The 25,229-nt window shown below is 54.6% G+C and overlaps 1 protein-coding gene across 3 annotated transcripts in view; it reads right to left on the bottom strand.

Annotated features, from left to right (window-relative positions):
* Positions 1-2,275: 2,275 nt before the first annotated feature.
* The window catches only part of TMEM104 (transmembrane protein 104), a 58,898-nt gene continuing 35,944 nt past the window's right edge, over positions 2,276-25,229 (bottom strand). For all 3 annotated transcript variants that reach the window (XM_053570090.1, XM_053570091.1, XM_053570092.1), the window contains 2 exons: positions 20,782-20,875; positions 2,276-4,997 (listed from right to left, as the gene is read on the bottom strand). In XM_053570090.1, the coding sequence (XP_053426065.1) occupies positions 4,237-4,997; positions 20,782-20,875 (855 nt within the window). In that variant the 3' untranslated portion in view covers positions 2,276-4,236. The remainder of the gene's footprint in view (positions 4,998-20,781; positions 20,876-25,229) is intronic.

The raw sequence follows: 25,229 nt of genomic DNA, 5'->3' as shown, positions 1-25,229 counted from the left end.
CTAGGTGTCGCTGCCCAGTGCCCTTCCCCACAGCTCCTTGCTGGGGTCCCTCTTCGGTCTCTGAAGACCCCACTACCTGAATTGGGGCCATGAGAACTGAACCTTTTTCATTTGGCTTTAGGGGTGAGGGAAGCTGAAATAGTAAAGTGTGATACACCTCCATTCTAGGCTGGAGAGTACCCCAAAATGAGTGGCCCCATCCCTTCCAGGTGCTTTCACGTTCTATGCCCTGTGGATTTTCATGAGCTAGATCCAGGTCAGGGAGGGGGGAGTGTGAATCTAGGTGAGCGCTGGAGGCTGGTGCTCAGCATGGAGCTTGACCTTTTTCTGCAGCCATAGGTGGTGACAGGGCTAATAACTGCTGGCCACTGGCCCCAGGACTTGACCTCCCTGCTCCCTGAGTCAGGGTCTGCCTGCAGCTCTGGATTCACAGCTGCGGCAGGTGACACTGGGAAAAGCTTGAGATTCAGGCTGCTTTGCTGGCTGCCTAAGATCATTAATAACCAAGAACTGGAAAGGTAATTAAGAGGCAAATGTAGACCTGAGTTTTCTGCTGCCTCTGGGGAGTGGGGGACTCCTGCTCCCCAACCAGGCACTGGCTGGTTCTCTTGTTCCTTTTCCAGCATATATTCTAGGTAGGGGCATGAGCCCTGGAGTGGGGGGGCAGGAAGGATGCTTCTGTGCATCCAGGGTGAGCTTGGTCTTGTGTCCCTGCCTCCTGCACCATTGAGAGAAGGGCAGAAAGCCTGGCAGGGGACAGGGGAGAGAGGTGAGGCTGTAGATGTGAAATCAGCATAAACAGGCACTTGACACTGAAATGCTTTTTTTTCTTTTGGTGAGATATAGGAAGAGGCCCTTGTCAGTGGCTTAGCCAGGGTCCTTCTTGCCACTGTCCTGTTTTCCCTCGTGTCTAGATGAGCTGCTTGTGATCCAAACCAGTTTTCCAGGGACCCTGGTATGTGTGGGAGGGGGGAAGAGCTTACAAAAGGGTGGGCTGATTTCCTTGGCCAGGACCTTCCAGCCTAGCCTGTCTTATTTTTGAACAGGGAGGACTTGTCCTCAAGTTTTCTAGGGGACTGGAGAACCAGAGACAACCCCTCTCCCCCAAAGCCTTCTACACTCTGAATTCCCATCAATTTACTGTCTCTAAGTTGTAGCAGGCTGTGGCTACATGATGGCACTCAACTCATTAGGACGCTGTGAAACCAAGTAGGTGTCTGGAGTCCTAGAGGAGTGGGGTCTTTGGCTACAGGTGTGGTCATTGCTGGCAAGTGACAAGATAGACATCGGTAAAGAATAGCTTTATTGAGCACTTCTGTGCTGGGCACTTAGCTCAGTACTTTAATTCCCACGAGGCAGTGACATAGCTACTGTCACCCGCCTTACAAATGAGGAGGGAGGGCTCATGGAGGTGCGCTGCTTGTTCACGTGGAAGGTGCCCAGTGCTGTGCCCGGTACATGATAGCCCTCAGCAGAGGTTTCTCTTCCAGTCTGCAATCCACACCATGGCGCCCACGTCCCAGGGGAAGGGATCCCAAGCTCTCTGCTGTGCCCTACATCTTAGTGTCTGAAGAATCAGCTTTATGGTGGCCCCTCCCACGAGTCGACTGTGCTTGAGAATTTGCTTCCTGGACAAGTGGAGTCTCAGCCTTCGCCTTCCCCAGGGCCTGGCACTGCCAGCTGCTGCCCCTCCGGGCTGGTTTCCCAGGAGGTGGGGCACAGCTCCTTACTGCCCTGGCTTTGCCCCAGTCCCCCTGTGGTGGCAACAGTTGTGTGGCTGGGGGCCCGGCACTGTGCCCATTGCACACCCTCCACCCTGCAGGAGTGCCTCTCAGCCACCTAAAAGCCAGTGGCCACTGCTCTGGCCTCAAGTGAGGCACGACCAGGAGCTGCCATGCAAGGCTCTGGCACTCAGGTGTTATCTGCTACTTCTGCAGGAGGGAGGCAGGGGCACGCACTTCCATCTTGATCTGACCTGCCGGGGGGCATGTGGGGCAGCCAAGGTGAATGACAGGGCTGGAGGCCAAGCATGGAACATCTCCACAGCCACAACTGTACCTGGGGCAGGCAGGGCTGGCGACCCCTTCCGCCCTCCCCACCACTGACCCCAGAGGCCCATTTGCAAAGTGGAAACCACAACCTGTGTGTCCACCGCACCAAGCTGATGTAAAGGCATTATGCCTGTGGAGAGCCAGCGTCACCTGGTGTGTCTCACTGGTGGGGACTTCTCTGCTGACGCCAAGTCCCCCAGCCGTCAGTGGCACTCCAAGGGGACCCCATCCGACCTTTGGCAAGACAGGCAGCAGGTGAGTGAGAAGCAAAGCAGCAGGAGGGTGGGAGTAGTGTGAGCACCTGGGGCCAATTCCCCCGGGGCTGGGCTGCACTGGCTGGAGGTGGGGGGAGCTCAGCCACTAACTCCACCGCTGTGTGGCTCCAAATTGTCACATAAATCAACCTGGGCTTTATGAGACTAATAAATATGCATCCAAAATTTGGTTTGGAGCCTGGGGCAGCTGGATGATTTAATTTGCTTTGTCCTTAAGCAAAAGGGAATGTAATTGGCAAAGACTAAGTACAGATGTTTTCAGTTTACAACAGCTGGGCAGCTCCAGGGAGGGCGTGCACCACAGCCGGTCTCCTTATTCTTGGTATTGTCACTGCAGTGCCTGCCTGCTCTGCCCACCCTACCGGGCCTCCTGATTAGAAGCCACAATGGCAGATGGGGGAGGGGGCGTTTGCTTTTCCTGTGATGGAAGATAATGATACCTGGGACAAGCTGTGAGAACTGCTGAGGTGAAACAGTGAGAAAGTCATCAGGCCAACTGTGCCACCCGGGGGCTCCCAGCCTGTGGCTGCCAGGGTGGAGGAGGAGGGTGGCATGCCTATGGGTACCCCACATTCCCTGTAAATCCCACCTATACCCCAACCCTGAGATCACCTTGGACCCCAGCAGACCTGGAATCGTTGCTCTGTCCAAGACCTGACGACAGTGAGATGCAGGGGATAGGTGGAGGGAGGTCCCCCCAGGAGGGCTGAACAAGGCACTAGAATCAAGGAGAGGCAGGGGCCTGAGATCTCACGCCAGAGAGGCAGCTCCTGGGCAAGCTGCTCCGGGCTCCAGGACTGGTGGGCCCCGGGGCTAGGGGCAAGCCAGGCAGGGTCAGGAAGGACCCAGGACCTGAAGCAGAAGGCACATTGAGATGAGTTCATTTGAGTCACATACGTTTCCAAGGAGGCCAACCCCGGATGTGTGTATGACTGTGGTGGCTGGGGACTGGGGGTGGGTTCCCCACCCAACCCCATGGGGCCCGGCACTGTCCCAGAAGACATGGAGAACATGAACACTGAATGCCCATGTCCGTCTCCTAAGAGCCATCTTTAGTGTGGAGGGGGAATAGCCTGACTTGCAGGGTGGGACACCAGGGCCCTCCACCTGCCACTGAGGGTGCTAGGTGGGGCTGCCTTCCCTCTAGCAGGCCTCTGCACCGCAAGAGGCCCTGAGGACTCCAGTGTGACAGTCAGGAGAGCAGAGGGACCCTTTCAGGGACATGAGCTCTGGGCTTTAAACCCAGCCCACAGGCTGCTGTATCCTCATGGAAGGGAAGCTCCCTCAAGCCTGCTGCTCTGGAGCTGGCGCCCACAGCAAGGGCCCTCACAGCTCTGGGCCAGGCCACTGGTGTCAATTAGCACTTCTTGTTCTTGTCACCAGGGCCAGCCAGGCCCTCTCCTAGGAGTGGCACTTAGTAACTCCCAGGCTGGGGGGAAGGGGGGCCCTGCCTATCACAGGCAGGCAGGGTTAGGATGCTTAGGACCTGGGACTCGCCTCTCCAAAGGCAGCAGCTGGAGACTTTCCAGACACAGAAGGAGCTGGGGAGGCAGGAAGGGGAGACGTGGGGCTGGTATAATGCACCAGCGCCAGCACTGCATCTCCCACCTCCTGCGGAGGAGCCTGCCTCTGGTGGGGGGGGGGTAGAGTGTGTTGTGAAATGGGGTGATTCCAGTAATGAGTCCTGGAACCCAGGAGCAGCTGTGTTTACCCAGGTAGGTGGGCCTGGGAGGAGAGCTTCCCTGGCAAGTACAGCCAGGTACACACCGGGAGAGTCTGGATGGATTGTCTGAGAAGACTCCTAGCTGGGCCTGAAAGCCACGGTCCCACCTGCCCCAAGAAGGCCTGGGAGACAACTAAATCTTGGCTCTGCAGGCAGGGAGGCTGCCGTCACCAGATGTGTCCTGCCATCAGAGCTTGGTCTCACTGAGGACAATGTTGGCTGTGACAAAGATGAAGCACGAGAAAGCCCAAAGCAGCACGAAGCCCACCCAGAAGGTGTGGCGGAAAGGGGACCTGTGCTTGTTGACAGTCCCATATCCGAAGGCCAGCTGGGTGTCCTTGCGGCAGAGGTACACCAGGAAGGCGGGGATGACATACTGGATGCCGGTGCCCGCATAGGCCCCTGTGATGCCCACCAGGGACTCCAGGTCATGGGTGCAGAAGGCCACGAGCACGGGGGGCACGAGGGTGATAGTGGGAAACACGACGCGGTCCACCACCCACGGGTAGGTGCCGCCCTCGCGGTGGAAGAGCGTCTTCCAGTTGTTGCGCAGTGTCACGGCGATGATGGGGAAGTTGGTGCTGATGGTGAACACGGGGAAGAGGCCCAGGAAGAAGCGGACAGCGGCCAGGCCCACAATGTCGCAGCGTGCGAAGTTGAGGGTGTACATGTCCATGAGGCTGTCACTGCGGAAGCAGAAGATGGCGGTGAAGGACAGGAGGCTGTAGAAGGCCAGGATCAGCACGTAGTCCAGGAATACCAGCCGCATGAGGTGGCGCTTGGAGGAGACGGGGGTGATGAGGGACGGCAGGGAGTGCTGGCACATGAAGGAGTACACGCACACCCCAAACAGGTTCCGGACCCCAGAGAAGTCAGCCAGGGGCGGGTGTCCCTCTCCATGGCCATGCCCGATGCGGACCAGGGCCAGCACGATCATGACGGTGAAGGCTAGAAAAAAAGAAGGGGGGAGTCAGCCAGGGGCACAGCACAGCCCCGTGGCAGATTCTGGCAAGGTTCAGCCTGTGGAGGGACCAGAGCCCCATGAGAAAGAGTCACTAACTGCACAGCCATGCAGCCTGTGGTCTGCATCTGGGGCAGGCTGGCAGCGGCTGCTCCTCTTAGGAAGGTCTGTGTGGGCCTCTCTGTGCCCTGTTCCTCTTTCCCCAGGAGCACGGACCCTGTGTATGTAGGGACAGGGCTGTACCAGGGCCATCGGCAGGGTAGCCTGGCACTGCAGATACAGCAGCTCTGTCTTCTTGGAGGCAGCCAAGTCCCGGCCAGAAGCTCGGAGGGCTGGGTAGGGGCAGCAGGCTGGGTCAGGACTCCCTCCCTTGGTTTAAAGAGATGTGTGTTTGGGGAGCTGGGGATGGAGGCAGAGGGTACAGAACATGTGGAAGACGGGGTCCCGTGGGTCGATGGCATCTAATAGATAGTGCTGAGGGCAAATGGGCAGGAATGCTGAGAGCACTGAGTAGAGAGGAGGGTACCCAGGGGCCTAGAGCAGGCAGGAAGTTACCAGTGGTCACTTCAGGGAAGAAATGGCACCAAGGACCAATGGTGAGGACTGCTGAGTCCTAAGCTGCTGGAGGCAAATGGCATGCGGCTCTGTTCTCCTGGGCCTGGTAGCACAGCTTGGGACAGGCAACTTGCTGCAGAAGTGGAAGGGGACCTGTGGCTCTATCTGTTCAGAGCAAACAGGCTCCCTGTGATGGGGACCATCTTCATCTTCAGACAGCCCGCCAGTCTGTGCTCCAGAGCGTGGGCTGCTGCGGATAGGGCTGAGCAGTGCGGCTGCCCATGGCAGGGCTCAGAAAAACCCGCAAAATCAACAGACAAGGGCGGTGAGTAGGGCGCCCGCCCCATATACTGAGGGTGGCGGGTTCGAACCCAGCCCTGGCCAAACTGCAAAAAAAAATTAGCCAGGCGTTGTGGTGGGCGCCTGTAGTCCCAGCTACTGGGGAGGCTGAGGCAAGGGAATTGCTTAAGCCCAAGAGTTTGAGGTTGCTGTGAGCTGTGATGCCACAACACTCTACCGAGGGCGACAAAGTGAGACTGTCTCTAAAAAAAAAACAAAAAAAAAACAGAAAACCCAACAGACGAGTGTTCTCTGGCTTCCAGTATGTGCTATCCAGACTACCAGAACTGTCACTGTTTGCTACTCAACGTACAGACACTACCAGTGTCCCTGTGTCTTTCTGGAATTTACTAACCCCTGCTGTCTCTGCTCAGAACAGTCTGACAGCCTGTGCCCTATTCCTCAGGTAAAGCCCACAAGGACCTGTGACATTTCTTCATGAGGAACACAGACAAGCATGCAGGCGCAGCGGGCTGAAACAGGCCAGTATACAGCTCAGCCTGGGGCCCCATCAGAGGCTCTGTCCCAGGTGGGAGGCTGGGAGGGCCCCTACTGTCCCCTCAGACCGCATCATACTTCCCCACTCCTGGAAAGAACGGGTCATTCTGCTGGGACCCACAGGAAGCCAGGCAATGTCTTCCCACAATGTCACTGGGGAGTGGGATGGAGTCTTCATCTATTACTTTCATCAGAACGACCTGATACTGTCAGGGACAAGAGGGAAAGAGGGAAGGACAGAAACAGGCCTGTGAAAAGCACAATAAAGAAGATGATCTGTTTCTGACTCTCACAGCCTGCTCCAGTCCCTACCACTCCAGGGCCCCGAGACTCCCACCACTCAGGGGCATTGCAAATCTTCCCGGCCCTGGTCAGTCAAGGGGAAGTGGTGACCTAGATCCTCTCTCTTCCTCAAGCTGCCTCTGAGTGCACCCTCTGGGGGAGGGGGCCACAGGATAGTCCAGAACCCCAGAGATTTCTGGAGGTGGGTACAAAAGGGGAATGCTGGGGGGAGGTGAGGGAGGGGCACCTGGGAAAGGCTAGACAGGCTGGATGGAAGTGAAGTCCCCATGCGCCAGAAGATCACAGAACAGGCCGAGTAGGGTCAGGGGAGCAGTTGGCAGATGGGCCCAGGGCCGCCTGGTGATTAGTCACCCAGGAGGCTGCAGCAGACAGTTCTGCCACTGCAAGAAGGGTAGGGTCAGGGCACAGTGGGCAGCAGCTGCAAGGCAAGATTCATGTCTTGGGCTGCACTGCTGTCTTGGGGTGCCACTTTCTGATCGGGTGCTTGGCGCTGACCAAGGCGGGCAGCCTGGAAAGCAGGAAGACATGGAATACCCCCATCACCTCTCTTGCCAGCGGGACGCTGGTTAGTGTCTCTCTCCCAGCCTTAAGTCTCCGGAGAAAGGCTGGCTGGCTTACTTGAAGGCAAGCTGCCTGAACATCGTCACTAGGGGCTTTCATCACTGTAAACACACAAACTTACTAGAGTGATTTTACAAAGTGCATGCAAGTACGCGCATGCACCCCCATCAGTATAAGCCTGCTAGTGGGGTCCTCCGGACCTTCTGTCATGGGAAGCTGCATTAATTGCCAATGATGATGTAGGACATCTTCTAGAACTTTCAGGATGGCCTACAAAGCCATGGCTCTGGGTGATAAAAAAAATTTATCTTTTCATTGTCTAGCCATAATTAGTCCCACCTCATGACACCACGACCTAGATCAGTCACCCATCTTGTTCTCTTAATCAAACCCATTTCCAAAAACAAAAGGTCTATTTCCAAAATCCAAATGTACCTTCACAGGCTGGATGTTGCCAGTCAGGATAAAAAGAAGATGCTAGAAGCTCTTAGGAGGTGATTTAAGGGTGTTGAAAAGTTGCAGCTCACTGATAAGCCCCTGGAGGGGACAGGCCCAGGAGCGAGTCTCACCCCTGCTCTCCTGTTAGTTACACGCCGTGTCATTTTGTCAAAAGCTCAACAAGTGGAGGCTGGCAGCAGGGAACGTCGCCAGCTCTAGGCAGAAGCAAACCTGAGCACCTCGCGAGTAAGTAGACTTGGGTCATTTGGCCCTGAACCTCCACTTGCTGTGGGCTAGGTCCTACTTTCCCTCAGGGGACCCACACTTCATGGCAGGTAAGGGGCGTACTCTTACACCAGGGACGATTCTTGAGTACAGCCTGGGCCTGGGAGTGAGGCTCAGTGTCCCTGAGGTGGAGGGTGGAAGAGGAAGGGCCCTCTGGGTCGCACCTACCATAAGGACATCTTCAGAGCTCCAGTGGTGCAATCGTTTAGCGCATGGCATCTGGGCTCTGTCCCCTGGGGGTGGAGAGGGAAGGGAAATATTCCAGCCAGATTAAAAAAAATCTGTACCAATGTACACCCTGGGTTCCCACAGGAAAAAGAGAAAAGGGGTGGGGGGGGGAGAGGAGAACCTGGTGGGGCTCTGATCTTGAGGGGTGCTGAGATGGGCAGAGGCCTAACCCCTACTTCCCGCCTGCCCTGTCCTGGGCCCTCCACCCTTAGCTGTGAGAAGAGCAGAGTTCAACAGCCATCTCCTAGATTGATCGCCCCATGCCTGGGAGACAGCTGCTCCAAAAACTCATTAGATCTGATCATAAATCAAGATGAAAACAAGGATGATAGGCTGTGAGAGACCCTGCCAGGACACGGGGCAGGGAGTGCGGCTCGGTGCATCACACTGACACCTGGGCGTTGGCGGCCAGTTTAAGCCTGTCCCACGGAGGCTGTGTGGGATGCCAGACGGGGTGCGGAGGTGGGACAGAGCAGGGAGTGCTCCCCAGGGCACTTCACAGGACTTCACAATCAGATGTGCAAGGGGCTCTGTCTCCAGCAGGGCCTGCATTTCCCCAAGGGCAGGGCACGTTGTTGGCTAGTTCTCTGACCTATCACAGGCTGCTGCCAGAGGATCCGAGTCTACAGCCACCTGCAGTGCACACTGAAGTCACACTCCAAGGGGTGAGGACAGGCAGTGAGGCACCGGGGAGTTTGCAGAGGGGAGGAGGGAGGCTCACACCACATCACATGAGTGGCTGTTGGGCCTTGGGTGGTTCAGCTGCAAAGTGACAAGGGAGGACAGGAGACTTCTCTTTTTTTTTTTTTTGTAGAGACAGAGTCTCACTGTACCGCCCTTGGGTAGAGTGCCGTGGCGTCACACGGCTCACAGCAACCTCTAACTCTTGGGCTTTCGCGATTCTCTTGCCTCAGCCTCCCGAGTAGCTGGGACTATAGGCGCCTGCCACAACGCCCGGCTATTTTTTTGTTGCAGTTTGGCTGGGGCTGGGTTTGAACCCGCCACCCTCGGCATACGGGGCCGGCGCCCTACTCACTGAGCCACAGGCGTCGCCCAGGAGACTTCTCTTTTAATAGCTGAGTAACAGCCAATGTAAAAACCACTGCACTGTTTTGTGTAACTGACGGGCTCACTCAGACGATTCCTCCCTTTCCACAAAGATGAACTGTGTGTTCCCTGAGCGCCGACACTAAGACACAGGCCCGTCCTTCTAGAGCTTAGAGTCTAGAGGACCAACAGGTGGAAGTTACAGGAGACAAACAACAATGAAGGTGTCAGAAAGGGTTGGAAGGACTTTTTGGGCTGTTCTCCCTCCCAGGTGAGTGCCGCCAACATCCTCCGTTTAGGAGGAGCTCAATGCAGGGCAACCAGGAGTCAGGGCCTGCCGCTGTGCACAGGCTCATCCTGACAGCTGGCCTCAGCACACTGTCCCCCGAGCCACAGCCTGTTCCCCCCTCCCATGTTGCGGACACCGACACCTCGGGAGTGAGGAAGACAGGTGCGGAGGGCGAGCCATTATCTCAGCAGCAGAGATAGAAGAGGCACAAATCTCGAGCCATTAGTGGCCTGTTAAGAGATGATCTCTCTCTTCTCTTCCTGAGGAAGTTAAAAGTGTAGTTTACACAAGAACTGACCCTGCAGGACTCAACCTCAGGACCCTGAACAGAGACATGTGCAGTGTATGGTGTCGAGAGGAGGCCAGGGAAAGCCAGCGGGGCACGTTAATGTCACTTTCCACTCTCAGGGATGTCAGCAACTTCACAGCTGGCGGTTGGGGTGATATTTTCACAACCAGATACATTCTCACGAGAACCAACAAGTCAGAAGAGAAATGGTACCTTCCCTAGACAGCCTCCCTCTCCGGCAGAGCCTGGTAAGAAGTCCCTGTAGAAGCTGTCTGTCTGGCCGCCTGTCTGTCCTCACGGCCCCTCTCCTGGGTAGGCAGACAGGCAGGCCTTGCTGACAGCTGGCCAAAGGGCTCAGGTGGTGCTGGTTCATGAAAGGATGAGAGTGAGCACCCCCATATCTCTGGAACCCCCCTTTCCTGAACACACCCCACCCTCTGGAACTTCCCCCTGGGGCCTGGAGGAAGAACTGGGTCTAACCGGCCAGATGAAGCCTTGCCAGGGCCAAGACCTCACAGGATTCACAGTTGCTCTGTTCTAGGGGTCAACTAGGGGCTGAGCACATGTCTGGGGTTGGGGTCCCGGGCCCGATGCTCATTTATCCATAGTCCAACAAGCAGCCCCAGCTCACCTCTCTAAGGTACACATGGGTAGGGACAGAAATTAAGAGTCACCAGCAGCCAGCTGCACCCTCAGCATAGTGCTGGCTTATACTGGGAGTGAGGAGAGGGATGAGCTCCTTCCAGGGTCTCTGAGGCTGGTGGCACAGCAGGTGGCCAGGCTGGCACTGTTTTGGTCTCCCAGCTGTGTTGAGGTGCTCCCTGCTAATTGGAGTGTGGCAGGGGGCCTGGGCAGGACTGCACCTTCCTTACAGAATCCTGAGGTCTGTGTGGGACGGGCGTGAGGCCTGGGGCACTGACCAGGGACCTCTGGAGGGGGGTGAGAGAGTCTTCCCCGAGCCTCAGCCCTGCTCCTAGTGGGCATAAACTCGCATGGTGGATGCGTGAAGATGGGCATAGGGTCTTTCTTGGTGCCCTTTTCCTCATCCTCATGAGATAAAAAATTATACAAAGGCCACTTTGGGGTTTGCCTGAGATGCTACCTGGGGCTGTCCCAGAAGATCAATGAAACCATCAAGCTGACAGAGAAGACCGAGAAGAATTTACAGCTGTCCTTGGCTACCACAGCAACTAATGCCACACATGGCCACTGAGTACTTGAATGTGGCTGTCCCAGTGAGGTGTGCTGAGGTTCAAAACATGCACCAGTTTTCAAAGACTCAGTGTGAAAAAGGAACGTGAAATACCTCACTAGTCATTTTTCATATTGATTACATGTTAAAGACATTTTTATATGTTAAATAAGTACATTATCAAAACTGATTAATCTTTATGACTGCTAAAATATTAAAAATTCTGCAGGTGACTGGTGTTGGATTTCTCTTGGGCAGCAGCAGTCTGACCAGGTGGCTAAGAGTGTGTGGGGTGTGTACCTGTGAATCACCTGACTTGTGGGAATTTGAGAGATTTCTGTCCCCTGCTCTTGACTTCAGTCCAGGTCCCCTAACTCTAACCCTGCCACCTCCCCTGATCTGCACAGGGACACTGAAGACCTAGATGAGTCTGCACTATTCCTTCTTGAGAAGCTAAAGGACAGATATGCTCTGAGGCTCCTTGGGTTGAGACTGCCTGGGTGGTCTGTGGGCCACTGAGTCCGAGGGACATCTTGATAAGGGCTCGAGCTGGGACAGAGCCTCTTGGGAGTCATGGAAGGCGCTACCCACTGGCTCCTGCCCAAAGGCTCTATCCTCGGGCAGAGCCGGGAAGGGATAAGGAATACTGCTGTCATGGAGGAGGGGAACATGTTCCACTCAGGCCAGACCACACTATACATGCTCCTCGTCCCTAATCCCTGTGTAAGTATGCAGAGCTGGGAGCCTGAGTGCTGAGGTCAATCTGACCAGCTTCCTCCCGCATGAGCCAGCCTGGGCCCTTCCCACAGGCCAGACACTGGACTGACCCTTTCCCTGGCAGAGCTGCTTCCTGGCCCTAGATGCCTTGAGGCTGGGGGATGCTCTAGCCTGATCTCCCTAAACCCCATGCATTCCCCACAGCTTCACATGGCTCTGGCTTTGACTCATGTGAGGTGGAGGCCGTCCATTATGGTGGCTGCCTGGAGGTGGCACACTATTCTCTAAGCAGAGAATTGATGCGCCAGAGCTGATGATAATGAATGGCTGGTGGTGTCCCCACCACCAGCTCGGACACTGGGGCACCAGGCCAGGAGCTGTGCCTGGGGAAGGACTTGGCGCCAGCTTCCTCTTTCACCAGCACACTGCCCTTGGACTAGCCTGAGCCGAGAACTTCTGAAAACCAGGTAGTTTCTTGGCCCTAAAAATAGGAGCAGGTGACTAGACATTTGTTCCTTAAATAATCAGACCGACCACCGAGGAGAAATCCCTTTCCAGGCTTAAGGAGGAGAAGCCTAAAGAGCCTGTAGTGCAGAAATGAGTGACGCCCCTAGATAATGTCCCATTTTAGAAATGGCCTAGCCACAGCGGATGCAACTCCTGAGCCTGCCACTTAGCTGTGTAACCTTGGGGCAAACTGTTCCATTGCCTTTAAAAGAGGAGATGAGGCTCGGTGCCTGTAGTACAATGGTTACCGTGCCAGCCACATACATGAGGCTGGCAGGTTTGAACCTGGCCCGGGTCAGCTAAACAACTGCAAAAAAAAAAATAGCCGAGTGTCATGGTGGGCGCCTGTAGTTCTACCTACTTGGAGGCTGAGGCAAAAGAATTGCTTAAGACCAAGAGCTGGAGGTTGTGGTGAGCTGTGACGCCATAGCACTCTACTCAGGGCAACATAGTGAGACTCTGTCTCAAAAACAAAAAGGGCTCGGCGCCTGTGGCTCAAGTGGCTAAGGTGCCGGCCACATACACCTGAGCTGGTGGGTTCAAATCCAGCCAAGGCCTGCCAAACAACAATGGTGGCTGCAACAACAACAACAACAAAAATAGCCAGGCGTTGTGGCGGGCGTCTATGGTCCCAGCTACTTGGGAGGCAGAGGCAGGAGACTCGCTTGAGCCCAGGAGTTGGAGGTTGCTGTGAGCCGTGATGCTACAGCACTCTAATCCAGGGGGACAGCTTGAGGCTCTGTCTTAAAAAAAAAAAAAAAGTAGAGATGAGGTGGCACCCATAGCTCAATGGGTAGGGTGCTGGCCACATACACTGAGGCTGGTGGGTTTGAACCCAGCCCAGGCCTGCTAAAACAATGACAACTGCAACAAAAAATAGCCAGGTGTTGTGGCAGGTACCTGTAGTCTCAGCTACTTGGGAGGCTGAGGCAAGAGAACTGCTGAAGCCCAAGAGTTGGAGGTTGCCGTGAGCTGTGACGCCACAGCACTCTATCCAGGGCAACAGCTTGAGACTCCGTCTCAAAAAAAAAAAAAAAAGAAGTGGAGATGATCATGGCGCACCAAGGGAATGGAATGAGCCAGAGCAGTGATGTGCTTGGGCAGAGCCTGCCCGCAGCAATTGCTCAAAAGCCTGTAAGTCTCTTTCATCCTCACAGAAACCTGTTTCTCATTCTGAGAGCCCCGTTCCCAGGCAGGCAGGAGAAACCCTGTCAACCCCGAGTTCTCCTCCAATTCTCCTTATGCCCTTAGAAGGGGGCAGGGGTCATATTCATGACACCCCTACCTGGCCAGGTCAAGTTGCTGTCAGAATCCTTCCCAAGGCCACTGGCGTCAGCTAACTTTTGGGGCTCAGGGGTCAGGGATGGGAGTTTCAAGGCCACACAAGGCCAAGCTGTCCCCACTACTATATTGTCTGGGGGACACTGGGAGCATGCTCCCTCTGGATGGGGGATATAGGCTCTCTAGAGCCCATGCTGGTCTATTCTTCCTCTGGCGTCACCTTCTACCTGGACACGGGCTGTGGCTCAGGGGAAGGCTCTTTTTATGGCCTGAAAGGCCCTACTTGGTCTCTGCCCAGGAGGAGGCCCCTTTGGGGACATAAGCAGCTGTCCCCAGACATGCTCACATCTTAAGGCATGTTGACCCTGGGTCAGATTTTCACCTCAGGCCTCTAACAATTCACACAATGATCACTCTGGTTCCTAAAAAGAGGTCACTAAAAGCCACTGCACTACCTGCCCATGTGCGCCAGCCCCTGTCATGCCTTTTGGATTCTAGCTCTGTCCACTCTGTCATGGGAGAGGAGAAATTGAAATAACCAACTTTATAGGACTAGGCTCTACCCCATGGCTACATTATTTAGGCCAAAGGGCTCAGAGCAGAGTCCTCTTCTTCCTATGCGTGCAGGAGGAGGGGGCAGCGGATTGGGGGGTAGGTCACCTGAGCTTCTGAAGTGATCATGTCTGAGCAGGAACTCAGGGGTTCTGGCCTTTCCACCTTCAATTTCTCCAGAACCCTGGAGCGTGACAGGTGGCCCCTGGGAGGGCAGAGCCTCGATTTTTCATTCTTAAGCTGTCACAGCAAGCTCAGTTGTGACTGCTGGGAAGGCAGGGCTAAAAGGCCTCTGCTGGCTGACTACTCTCCTTCCTGGAGACTGGAAACAAAATTTCAGGCACTGTCACCTTTCCTGAAGGCAATCAGCTCTTTGCTGTAGAGCAGCCAGCTAGATGCAGAGAGACAGGAAGGAAAGGGATGGTAAGGATGACGAGGAGAGGAGACAAGGACGTTTGGACTGCCCTGGTCTGAATGTAAGTTCTGGAGCTCCAGGGCTGCTGTGGGTCATGTCAGCACTACCTGTCACATACATGACTGACTGACCTTGCCTCACTTGACCCTGCCTGTGTGATGCCCAATTCTGCACAGAGGCTATGCCCATAACCGTCAGGTCATATATCTTGACCCACAACCATGGGTGATCTGGGACACAGCCTCTCTTGCCTTCTTAGTGTGCCCTGGCAGCTGGCCCACCAACCTCCTGGGCAGAGAAGAAATCCTCATCTGGAGGCCAGTCTGCATAGGACCTCGTCGCACACAGACCAGGGCTGCTGATGACAACAGCTGCTCAGAGGAGAGGTGCGGCTGATTGAGCAATGGCATGTGTTCAGACCAAGCAGAACTCTGGGGTCAGTCCTGACGGACGCTAATCAAAGGTGTAATTCAGTAGCATGTGGCTGGCTCTGCTCTAGCAAACTTTAAGTGCCTACTAAGACAGAAACCCTGGGCTCCTCTCCTATAAACTGGCCTCTATGCATTTAAACAGAGAACTTCTGGAAAACCAAGAATAAAATTAAGACCAAAATGAAACACATGCAAAAGGTTTTTCTAGATTCTCTCCATTAGTATCGTAACCAGGGAAAGCTGGAGGCTGACCAGACCAAGAGAGCCCTGGACAGTGGCCAAAGAGAGGGCAGGCAGGGCCACAGCAGAGCCGGGGGGCACCGCCTGCTGACAGTGGGGCAGGGCTGTCTGGATGAGTGTGAATGTGCTGTCTGTATTTGGTGGTCATGGGGTGCCCTTCCTGGCCCTAGTTGAGCGGCTCTGAAGGAATTCAAATGCCAAGTCGGCAGATGGCCCACGCACATAAGACCCCTGGCTGCTGGTGGTGACAGATCAGAGCAGTCCCACTGGGAAGCACCCCACAGAGCTCAGTCATGGACCTGAGGACAGGGAAACACCAGAAAGCCCCAGGTGATGGTCCCCAGGTGATGGGCTCCTCTCAGGGACCTCCTGCCTCATCTACCACCACTGCTAAGTCCCACACTTTGGCAAACAAATCTGGGGCATGTGCCAGGGGGAACTGAGAACTTCAGGAGGAAGCTCAAGTTCACCCACCAACGCTTGGAGAGGACAGTGTCTGACCCACTTTGCAGGAACCCAGACACGGGGAAGACTGTGTGTGGTGTCTGCTCTGAATACACAATCAGAGGGAAGCGAGCCCGGTGGGTCCTTGACAACCAGGCCCACGTGGGCTGCAGTGCTCCAGAGCAGCCTTTATTAGAGACAATTATTTTTTTAATAATGCCAAATGGGGCGCCCCGAGATGAGCCAGCTGTTCATGTCCCTAAGTGGGAGGTGTCTGCAGACGTCTGCCAGAGGGAAGTTGCTCACGGGACTGAAGTAATAATGCTGCCCTGGCTCCTTCCAGCCCAAGAGCCCCTGCTGGGCATCAGCTGGGTGTCCCTGGTGGGAACAGCCTGCTGCTATCAGTTTAGCTACTCAAGGCTCAGACTCTAAGTCCCCTGGGCCTGGGCCTGTGGGCACAAAGGACAGTACCTTTACCTGTCCCCTAACATCCTGAGTCTACCTGCTGCTAACACTACCTGCTGCTAACACCCCTGCCCCTCTGGGCGAGGGGCCTACTTTCCACTCTCTCAGGGGTGGGGGTTGGAGGCTGGGGAGTGATGGTGCAGGGAGGGCTTGCCTCCCAGTGTGTACCAGGAAACTACAGTGGGGGTATGGCAGGGAAGATGTCCTACCTGGGGGACTTCAAGATCTCACTGGTGTACCCAATGTGGATGCCCAGCACCACAACTCTCTCTGCGGCCACTCGAGGGTGATGCCCGTTGCAGCTCACCTCTGAACGCTGACCATGTGTGGGGACCGTGCTAGCAAGTGCTTTACACACAATCCCACTTAACTGTCAGTGGCTCAGATAGGTGAGTCACACTGCTACAACACAGACAGGACCTTGGCCGAGGGAGGATGGGTCTGTGTGCATTGTGAGCACACATTGTCTGACTCACAGTGAAGGGAACTGAGTGGGAAGTGCAGTGTGGCAACTTTGTCTGGTCTGAGGCAGGCAGCCAGGAGGTCGGTTACCGCCTGGGCACAGCGCACTGAGATTCTGCTCACACATGTGGGTGCAGAGGCATCTGCCTTCCTGGTATTCCAAAGCGACCAGCCTGGTATCCTCAAAACTTATTTGAGAAGTATAAGAAATGAAGGGCCTATTTTGACAGTTTTCCTGGACAGTGGCTAATTGCTAAGGCCATATAATCCTTTCAGTCTCATCTGGCAGCACGAGGGGCTTCTGAGCTAATGAGGCAGATAGGGGCAGGGTGAAAGCCCTCTGAGGAACTGGTCTAAAGGCTCCGCAGCAGAGCCTGAGGCCTGCAATCTCCTCCAGCCTCGTTTCAACAGATGGCAAAACAAATTCCTAATTAAGCACAAGGAAGTTTCCGGCTCAGCACATTTATTTATGATTTTCCGGTCCCTTTGCTGCTCATCTTCCTTTTTGTCTTCCTGGAACTCAAGCCCGTCACTGCCCCCCGAGCACCCTGCTCGGCTCTTGGAAAGGCTCCCCTCTGACTGGGAGGGGAGAAGAGGGTGTGGGAGAGTGTGGGAAGAGGAGGACGTGGTCACACAGCTGCTTTTGAGGCAAAGCGAAAAGGGAGCTCATTGCGAAGGGACAACTTGGCGCAGATTTGAGAGTATGAATGGGCTTTGGAGGTCACTGCTTTTAGGGCATTTCTAGAAAAACTGCCTGGAGTGAGCTTGGCCCAGAGGAGGGACAGGCCTGGTGGGGTCCTGTAGACCAGGGTCCCTCCCACATTGGAGCTGACTATTCTGTTGCTTGGTGGCTCCAGGGATCCTGAAATCTCTGTCCCTTTCCTCTCCCTCCTCCTGCTGCTGCCTGGGTTCAGATGAGGAAAAAAACCTTCCACCAGGGCTGAGAAGAACGCCTGGTGGCTCCAATGTCCCCCTCTGATCCCTAGACTCAGCTGCATTTTAGAGTTTACTTAACTGGTCAATTTTTCTTTCCCCCAGAGGGTTCTGTGTCACTGAGCCTTGCTTTCCATGTCCAGAGGTCTGAGTCCCTTGTGGAGAATGACTGTGTGAGCCTTGTCATCCACAGCAGAACTCGGAGAAAGGCTTGCCTGAGAGGCTCCTGACATTTGATTATCCCTTGGATCAAAGGGAGAAAAGCTAAATGACTTGCAAAGACAACAATGTCAAGACAACAATGTCACCACCAACAAAACAAGTGCTGACGACCTTCATGAGCTGGTTTCTACCTTAGGCTGCCAGTGCTGCCAAGAGGCTCCCTCGAGGCCACTGTCACCTCACTCTGCAGCACTGTAGGGGCTGCTTACTAGGGCCCAGGAACCTCAGGGCAGGATAGCATGCGACACAGGAGTGGCAAGGGCCCTCTGTACAGAACAGGCAGTGAGGAAGGGGCTGCGAGCTCATAGTCCGACTGCATCCTAGGGCTAAGTGCAGCCATTGGTGGCCTGTGGGAGGACAGGATGACATTCCATCTGCAGGGCAACAGCAGCTGCTGAGTCCACTCTGTGAGCCTGACTCTGGGGGAGGAAAGGCCTCCAATGGCTGGATGGAAAGGGAGCAAGGGCTGTCCCCACTGGCCACAGAGCTTGGCTCTTCCCTGACCCGAGTCTGGGTGGAGTGCGTATACTGCTCTGAGACAGCTGCTATTCACTTCCCATCAGCTGCCTCCTCTGCCTTCTTCCACCTCCCCTTTAATGTGCGCCCCCTGAACAGGTGCAGGGGTTGGTGGAGGCTATTAATTGTCAACTGGGTGTCATCCCCCCTTGGGCTGACATGCTGGCTAAAGCAGGTGTGTCCCTCCACCTCTCCCCACCTGATCCTGTCCTCTAGGACCAGGGAAAGGAATCAGGGAGCATCCTGGCACAGAGGGAGCCCCCTCCCACATTCTCACAACAGTGCAGCTCACTGAGGACAGTGAGCAAGACTGGGTCAGGGCTGGGCCTCCAGGGCTACACACCCAGCTGCCAGGAGCGACAGTAGCCAGAGTGACACTCAGGCTACAAAAGTGAGATGGGAGAATGTTTTCCTTCAAATTCTGCTTTACTGAGAAAACTCCTTCTGCAGATCATGAAGGCTTTCATACTTCCTGTAAGCAGAGGAATAAGAGGGCTCATACCTGTGATTCTAGCACCGTGGGAAGCTGAGGCAGATGGATTGCCTGAGCCTAGGAGTAAAAGACCAGCCTAGGCAAGAGCGAGATCCTGTTTCCAAAAAAATAGCTGTGTGTTGTGGTGGGAGCCTGTATTCTGAGCTACTTGGGAGGCTGAGGCAAGAGGATCACTTGAGCCCAAAAGTTTGAGGTTGCTGTGAGCTATGATGCCATGACACTCTACCAAGGGTGACAAAGTAAGACTCTGTCTAAAAAAAAAAAAAAAAAAAAAGCAGAAGAATAAGGTATGGAAGGAGAAGGGTGGGCAGCCTGCATTTCTGCTCCCTGCTGACCTTGACTTCTGGATATAACCCCTCCTAATACCAAGGAGGTTCACTCCAGCATCTGTCCTGGGAGCCAATGTGATGCTTATGTTCTAAGCAATGAGTTCACATTTTCCCCAAGGCAGTTATATTAATTTAACCCAGGACTTTGGAACTTGTGAATGAAATCTGAGAACAGCATCCCACAGGTGAGTATGTGATCAGGTCGGCTGAATGGGGCAGATGAGGGATTCTGCCCTGTGCAGGTACTGACAGGTGCCCTCCTGCTCCCTTGCTTGGATGACAAAAGACAGGCTGCTCAAGTCAGAGGCCTGAAGTGCATGGATGAAGTATGGTGGGGGCCTCACAACAGATCTCGGACCTGTGCTCACTTCCTCTAAAGGATGGACTGAGAGTAGGAAGAAGTTACAGGCTGGTGAGTTTGGCTTCAGACAAGGAAAAACTTTTCAGCACTCAGAACAGAGTCTGACCCAGTCTCGGGCTCCAGGCCCCAAAGGCCCCCCTCTCCCCATGCAGTACAGCCTGTCCTTGCAGGGTGGGACCAGGTGCCTGACTGCTATGGTCCCTTCCAGCTAAACAGCCCAGGACCCTCATCTGTGATGGCTCCTCACACCGGGATCTTGAAATCCCCCCAGGTCTGGGGAACTTGGAGGCTGGAGATGCCTGAACCGCTGGGAGTTGTTTGGATCAGTTGTTTGGATGCACTGTCTTCTAGTGCATTATGACCTGCTGCTGAGTCCCAACAGGGCGTAGGATCAATGCCCGTCCCTGGAGTCATGATGAGGGTGGGAAGAGGTGCACGCAGTGGGAAGGGGGGCTGGGAAGATGGCAATGCTGCAGAGGGAGGAGCCCCACACTGTTCCTCTGGAGCCTCTGTGCTGAGAGGCTGTGAGCTCCTGGGAAGCACATCTGGACACCTTCGGGCTGGATGCACCCCTTTGCCCAGGCCCCTCTCTCAGGACAGCAGCAGCCTTCTCAGCTTTTAGACCAAGCCAAGCAAGCATCCAATGGATGCCTGGAGCACATACTAATGACAGGGCGAGGAGGGAGGATGACAACACCCTCCTGTCCTCAATCCAGGTGGACCAGCAGCAGGGTCCCTCCTTGAGGTGGGAGTGGACGAGCTCCCTATTGTTAGCCTGGTTTAGCGGGGAGAGACTCCTAAACCCCAGCTGAGGGCAATGGTGCTCTTACTCAGCAGGGTGTCGGTTGGTTAGAAGACAGTATGAATCGGGTGTCTTTTCATGCCCTGGCGGCTGGGGACTCAGAGGCAGAGAGTGGCTGCTGCCATGGCTTGCTGGCTTTTATGGTTATGCTGCATAGTGAGATGCCAACTGGAAGAAGGTAGAGCTGTGCTGCTCTGGTGCTCCATAAGGGCACTACCAACCCAGGCCTCAGGAGTCCTGTTCCCAGCCTGTGGGTTAGTGGAGATCCAGCGTGTGCATGTGAAAAAGAGGCTGGTTCTGGAATCAGCAGTCCCAGGCCCCAGCTCCAGCCATACTATGTGATCTTGAAAAAAATAATTTTCTTTTTGGTACGAAATTTCCTCATCAGTAAAAGGCCACTAGAGTACCTGCTTCCTTCTTGTCTGATGGAAAGGTTGGAAGACCAGGCAGGCCTGAGTCAATGACAACCACCACCACATTCCAGTTATGGCTGGGTGCCTGGCACAGCCTCTCAGAAAAGGTTAAGGAATGAACACAGGGAGAAAGGGCAGAGAAGTGAGATGTTTCTCAGACTCACCGATCCATCTCATCAGAGAGGTTAGGATCTGCAGGTACTTGGTCTTCTGGACATCAAAGAAGGTGAAAGGTCCAAGGAGGAGCGTGAAGACAGCCTGGGTAACGAAAAGAAGAGTGAGGGGAGTGCAGAGGCCTGCTGCATGGGGAGGACACCACCATTCACTGGTGTCTGCCTGCCGCCGAGGCCAGTCCTGACGCAGGGGCACACCTGGATGGGTGGAGGTTCCCTGGGGCCAAACACTTTGGGTAAGTGCCAAGTGCCAAGGCTGGAACAAGAGACCCTGAGCCACGCTTCTCTGCTTCTGCTCACACTTACTATTTCACACCACTGCATTCCCAGGCAAGGCTCAAGCATCACCCTAGCAGTTCTGCCCACTCAAGTCAGCCAAGGCCAACTAAGGACCCGTGTGCCCAGCACTGAGCTACCTGTAAGTGTGAATTAGGTACGGATGGCAGGAAAATAAGGATGCAAAAGAAACACAGACTTGCCTCTGGCTTTCACAGTTTGGTGGGGAGAAAGGACACAGGGAGGAGAGGTTTTTGGAGCCCTGACAAAGCCACGCGGTTAGAGAGAGCACCCCTTCTAAAGGGCTCAGAGCAAAGGATTGATCAGGATACCAGGCGTCGGCCATGTATTTAGCTTAAAGAGAACAAGTCAGTGACTTCTGTGGAAGATCACGCAGAGAATCACTCTGGAGGAGTGAGAGCAGGAGCCACATCAAGACAATCGGGAGTGAAGCAGCTCAGGGTGTGAGGGGGACCCCGTCAAAGAAGGGGTACTTGTCATGGGTGCCCTGGATTCTCATATCTTTGGAGAAAAGGGGAGAGCGTTGACTTAAAATAAAGGTCAAACTATATCAGGAAACCTGTCTGTGGGCAATTTAAACTTCTTTGCCAAAGAAAATGGGAGTGAAAGAAAATGAGGGGGAACTGAGGGAAGATTACGATTTCCATGCCAAATTGGTTGCTCGGGGAGCAGAAGAATTAAAAGCTGCTCGTTGGAGTTAAGATGATAGTACCATTTCCAATCTGCCACTCAGATGCTACGCAAGGCATCAGCCCTTATTAACATTTACACTGTGCCATTTTATCATGTTAATGCTAATGATGCTTGCCAGAGATGCGGCAGACGGCCTGGAAGGCTGAACAAATGTGGGGAGGGGGTCTCAGGGACAGGGTCATGGACGCTGATCTGTGAGCTAGATGAGCCCATCACAGCTGCTGTGCCTGCCCAGCAGCCAGTCCCTGTGACTGGCAGGTGGGAACCCAGCAGAAGGGGGCTGAGCCTGTCCTGCTCCCATCAGCAAGGAGAGCAGGATGCAGAGAATCTGTGACCTCTTATTCAAGTCTGTTATCACTGTGAGGATGAGTAACAAGGACTCAAGCACTGCTTAAGGAAAGGCTCTAATCAGCTGGGGTGCAGAAGGCACCCAGGCAGGCGGTCACCAGGCTGGGAGGGCTCTGAGGAGAAGCACTTTCTGCTGAGGGCCTCAGAACCAGCCTCACTGCTGCTAGGAGATGGGGAGGAAGAAGATCTTCTATCAGGCTTGGGGGGCAGGGACTACACAGGGAGGACTCCCCTTGCAAACACAATGGGCAGCTCACACTGACCCTCTCTCAGCCCCGGGAGAGGAGCTGGGGACGCGGTAACGCAGGCAGAACCACCAACTCCGGAGGCGCCAGTCTGTGCGCAGCACTGTCAGTAAGTCATTTAGGAAAACTACCAATTCAGGGAAACTTTCCACTGATGAATTTCTCTTTTGAAGGATGGAGAGGGAGCTGCCAGGTGGGAGAATACATAAACAAAAAGCCATTTGCCACAAATGTTTCCCAATAACTGTGGCTTGCTGGAAAACTGGACTCCAGGGCACCCAGGTGTGCAGGTGCTCCCCTCTGACCCGCGATGCCTCTGGCTGTAGGCGCCATGCCAGGAATCTTGTTGGGGGGTGGCTTCTGTGGGCAGTCAGACCTCATCCCAGAAACCTAAAGACTGGCTGTTAGAAGGTCCACAACAGAATAACAGGGGGCAGCAAAGCCACCCCAGGGCAGGCAGAGAATGCTACTGCCAGTTGCCCAGGTCCTGTGCTCCAGAGGGTGGTGCTGAGACCATCTTTGTCAAGATTCTAGGACACATGAGGCCCTGTTTTGTAGAACCCTGTATGGATGGGATCCCAGCCAGCTGAGAGCGTCCTTCTATTTAAAGAGACAAAGCACACGAATCCATCTCCCAAGGGCAGATAGAGTATGCAGTGCCTGTGAGGTATGCCCTGAGTGTGGGGGTGTCTAGGAGTCAGAATGAGGGTCCACACAAGTAGTGTTCTCAGCCCCATTCCGGGGATAGCAGGTCTCTCCTCAGAGGGTGAACTGGCAGTGAAGGGCTCTTTGGGAGGACTTGGCCAACAACTGTGATGTCTGTGCCTGGCTGGTGGCTGGGTTGTGGTTTCTTTTTCTTCTGGTGCTGGGGAGCACAGACGGACTGCAGCACTTTGGGAAGGCTCAGGGCCCACCTTGCCTCAGAGACATGAACAGACTGCCAAACAGCAGCCCTTCTGCAGGCCGAGAGCTCACACGTCAGAGGGAGCCCAGATAAAGACACACTGCGAACTGGGGCTAATTAAGGAACAGGTGTCCTCTGCAAATGAGAGCCAGAACCAGAAACTTCAGGAGCCAGCATGCGGAGGGGTAAAGGACAGAGGGCGGGGGTGGGAGCACGTGCCACCACGCCTCAGTGTGGCTGCCTGTGTCTCAGGGAAGGATGGGTGGCAGGGAAAGGCACAGCCCCTGTCTCTAGATGGTCCACCTGGGGCAGAGCATCTCCGAATGCCCACAGCTGAATGTGGCACTTTGCTTTTTCTCTCTTCTTTTTAAAAAAGGAGAAATAAGAAGCCAAGACACAGCTATCCTCTTGGGTCTTCTAGTCTAGCCCATGTGACATAAATTAGCTGGCTCCCGAGCAATGTTCCAACCCCCAAATGCCATTCATCAGTTCAAACTCAGTCTCTGTTCAAAGACTCTTGTAGCCCAACTTATTACAGGAGGCAGGGACACTAGTCATCACTGCCCAGTGTGTTTCTTTTCTTTCTTTCTTTTTTTTTTTGTAGAGACAGAGTCTCACTTTACCGCCCTTGGTAGAGTGCCATGACGTCACAGGACTCACAGCAACCTCTAGCTCTTGGGCTTAGGCGATTCTCTTGCCTCAGCCTCCTGAGCAGCTGGGACTACAGGCGCCCGCCACAACGCCCGGCTATTTTTTGGTTGCAGTTTGGCCGGGGCTGGGTTTGAACCCGCCACCCTCGGTATATGGGGCCGGCACCCTACTCACTGAGCCACAGGTGCTGCCCATCCCAGTGTGTTTCTTAAAAAAACAAACAAACAAAAAAGAAAACAACCCAGGAACAACTTTGATTTCTAATGAAATTTTCTCTTTTTTTTTTTTTTGAGACAGAGCCTCAAGCTGTCACCCTGGGTAGAGTGCGATGGCATCTTAGCTCACAGAAACCTCCAACTCCTGGGCTTAAGTGATTCTCTTGCCTCAGCCTCCCAAGTAGCTGGGACTACAGGCGTCCGCCACAATGCCCGGCTATTTTTTTTGGTTGCAGCCATCATTGTTGTTTGGCGGGCCCTGGGCTGGATTCGAACCTGCCAGCTCAGGTGTATGTGGCTGGGGCTTGAGCCACAGGTGCTGAGCCTCTAATGAAATTTTCAAACGGGTCACAGGAATAAAGTCCAAGACAAGCTCGGTAGGGTGCAAGTAGGGCCTTTCAGATCCCTCAGGTGGTGAGTGCAGAGGCCACTAAGGGCCCTGTGGCCCCGCTGAGGTCTTGATGGAGGTGGGGCAGCTCACGCTCCCAGGGCACTGAGGCCATGCTTGGCCATGGCTCTTTTGGCCCCAAGTCAATGGAGCTGGCTGTCTTCCTGTGCCCCCAGCAGACTGAGTGCACCACCACATGCAGTTGCTCAGGCTCCAGACTGCCAGCAATCCCGGGTTCCCTTCTTACTCTCTGCACTAGGTTCACCTATTATCCACAAACTAGGTGGCTTCAAAGCACAGAAATTTATTTTCTCCCAGGCCAGAAGTCCAAAGTCTGGCCGGTGAGGCTCCTGATAGTGCTCAGCACAGTGCCCCCAACAGGACAGAGTCCAATCCTACCTACACACCCAGGATGGGGCTGTTTGGGAGGAAGGAGATCCCAGCACAGAGCAGGGAATACAGTGCCCCAAATCTAAACCCAGCCCTCTGTCTGCAGAGACAGGAAGGAAATAAACTCTTCAGAATCAGTGACTCAAAGATCTGAGGAAGGGACCCAGCAACCCCTGGGGGCTGGTACGGGCTGTGCTTGGGGATTCCCAGGACAGGACATGCGTGGCTTTGTGGAGGACCCAGAATTGCCAACATTGTGTCTGTACCATTGAGGCTGGTGTCTGGGTACTGAAGGCTCAGTCACTAGG

Source organism: Nycticebus coucang, chromosome 18 (assembly GCF_027406575.1).
Source record: "Nycticebus coucang isolate mNycCou1 chromosome 18, mNycCou1.pri, whole genome shotgun sequence".
NCBI lineage: Eukaryota > Metazoa > Chordata > Mammalia > Primates > Lorisidae > Nycticebus > Nycticebus coucang.
Note: the sequence above shows the minus strand (reverse complement) of the source record. Positions and strands in the feature narration are given on the sequence as shown.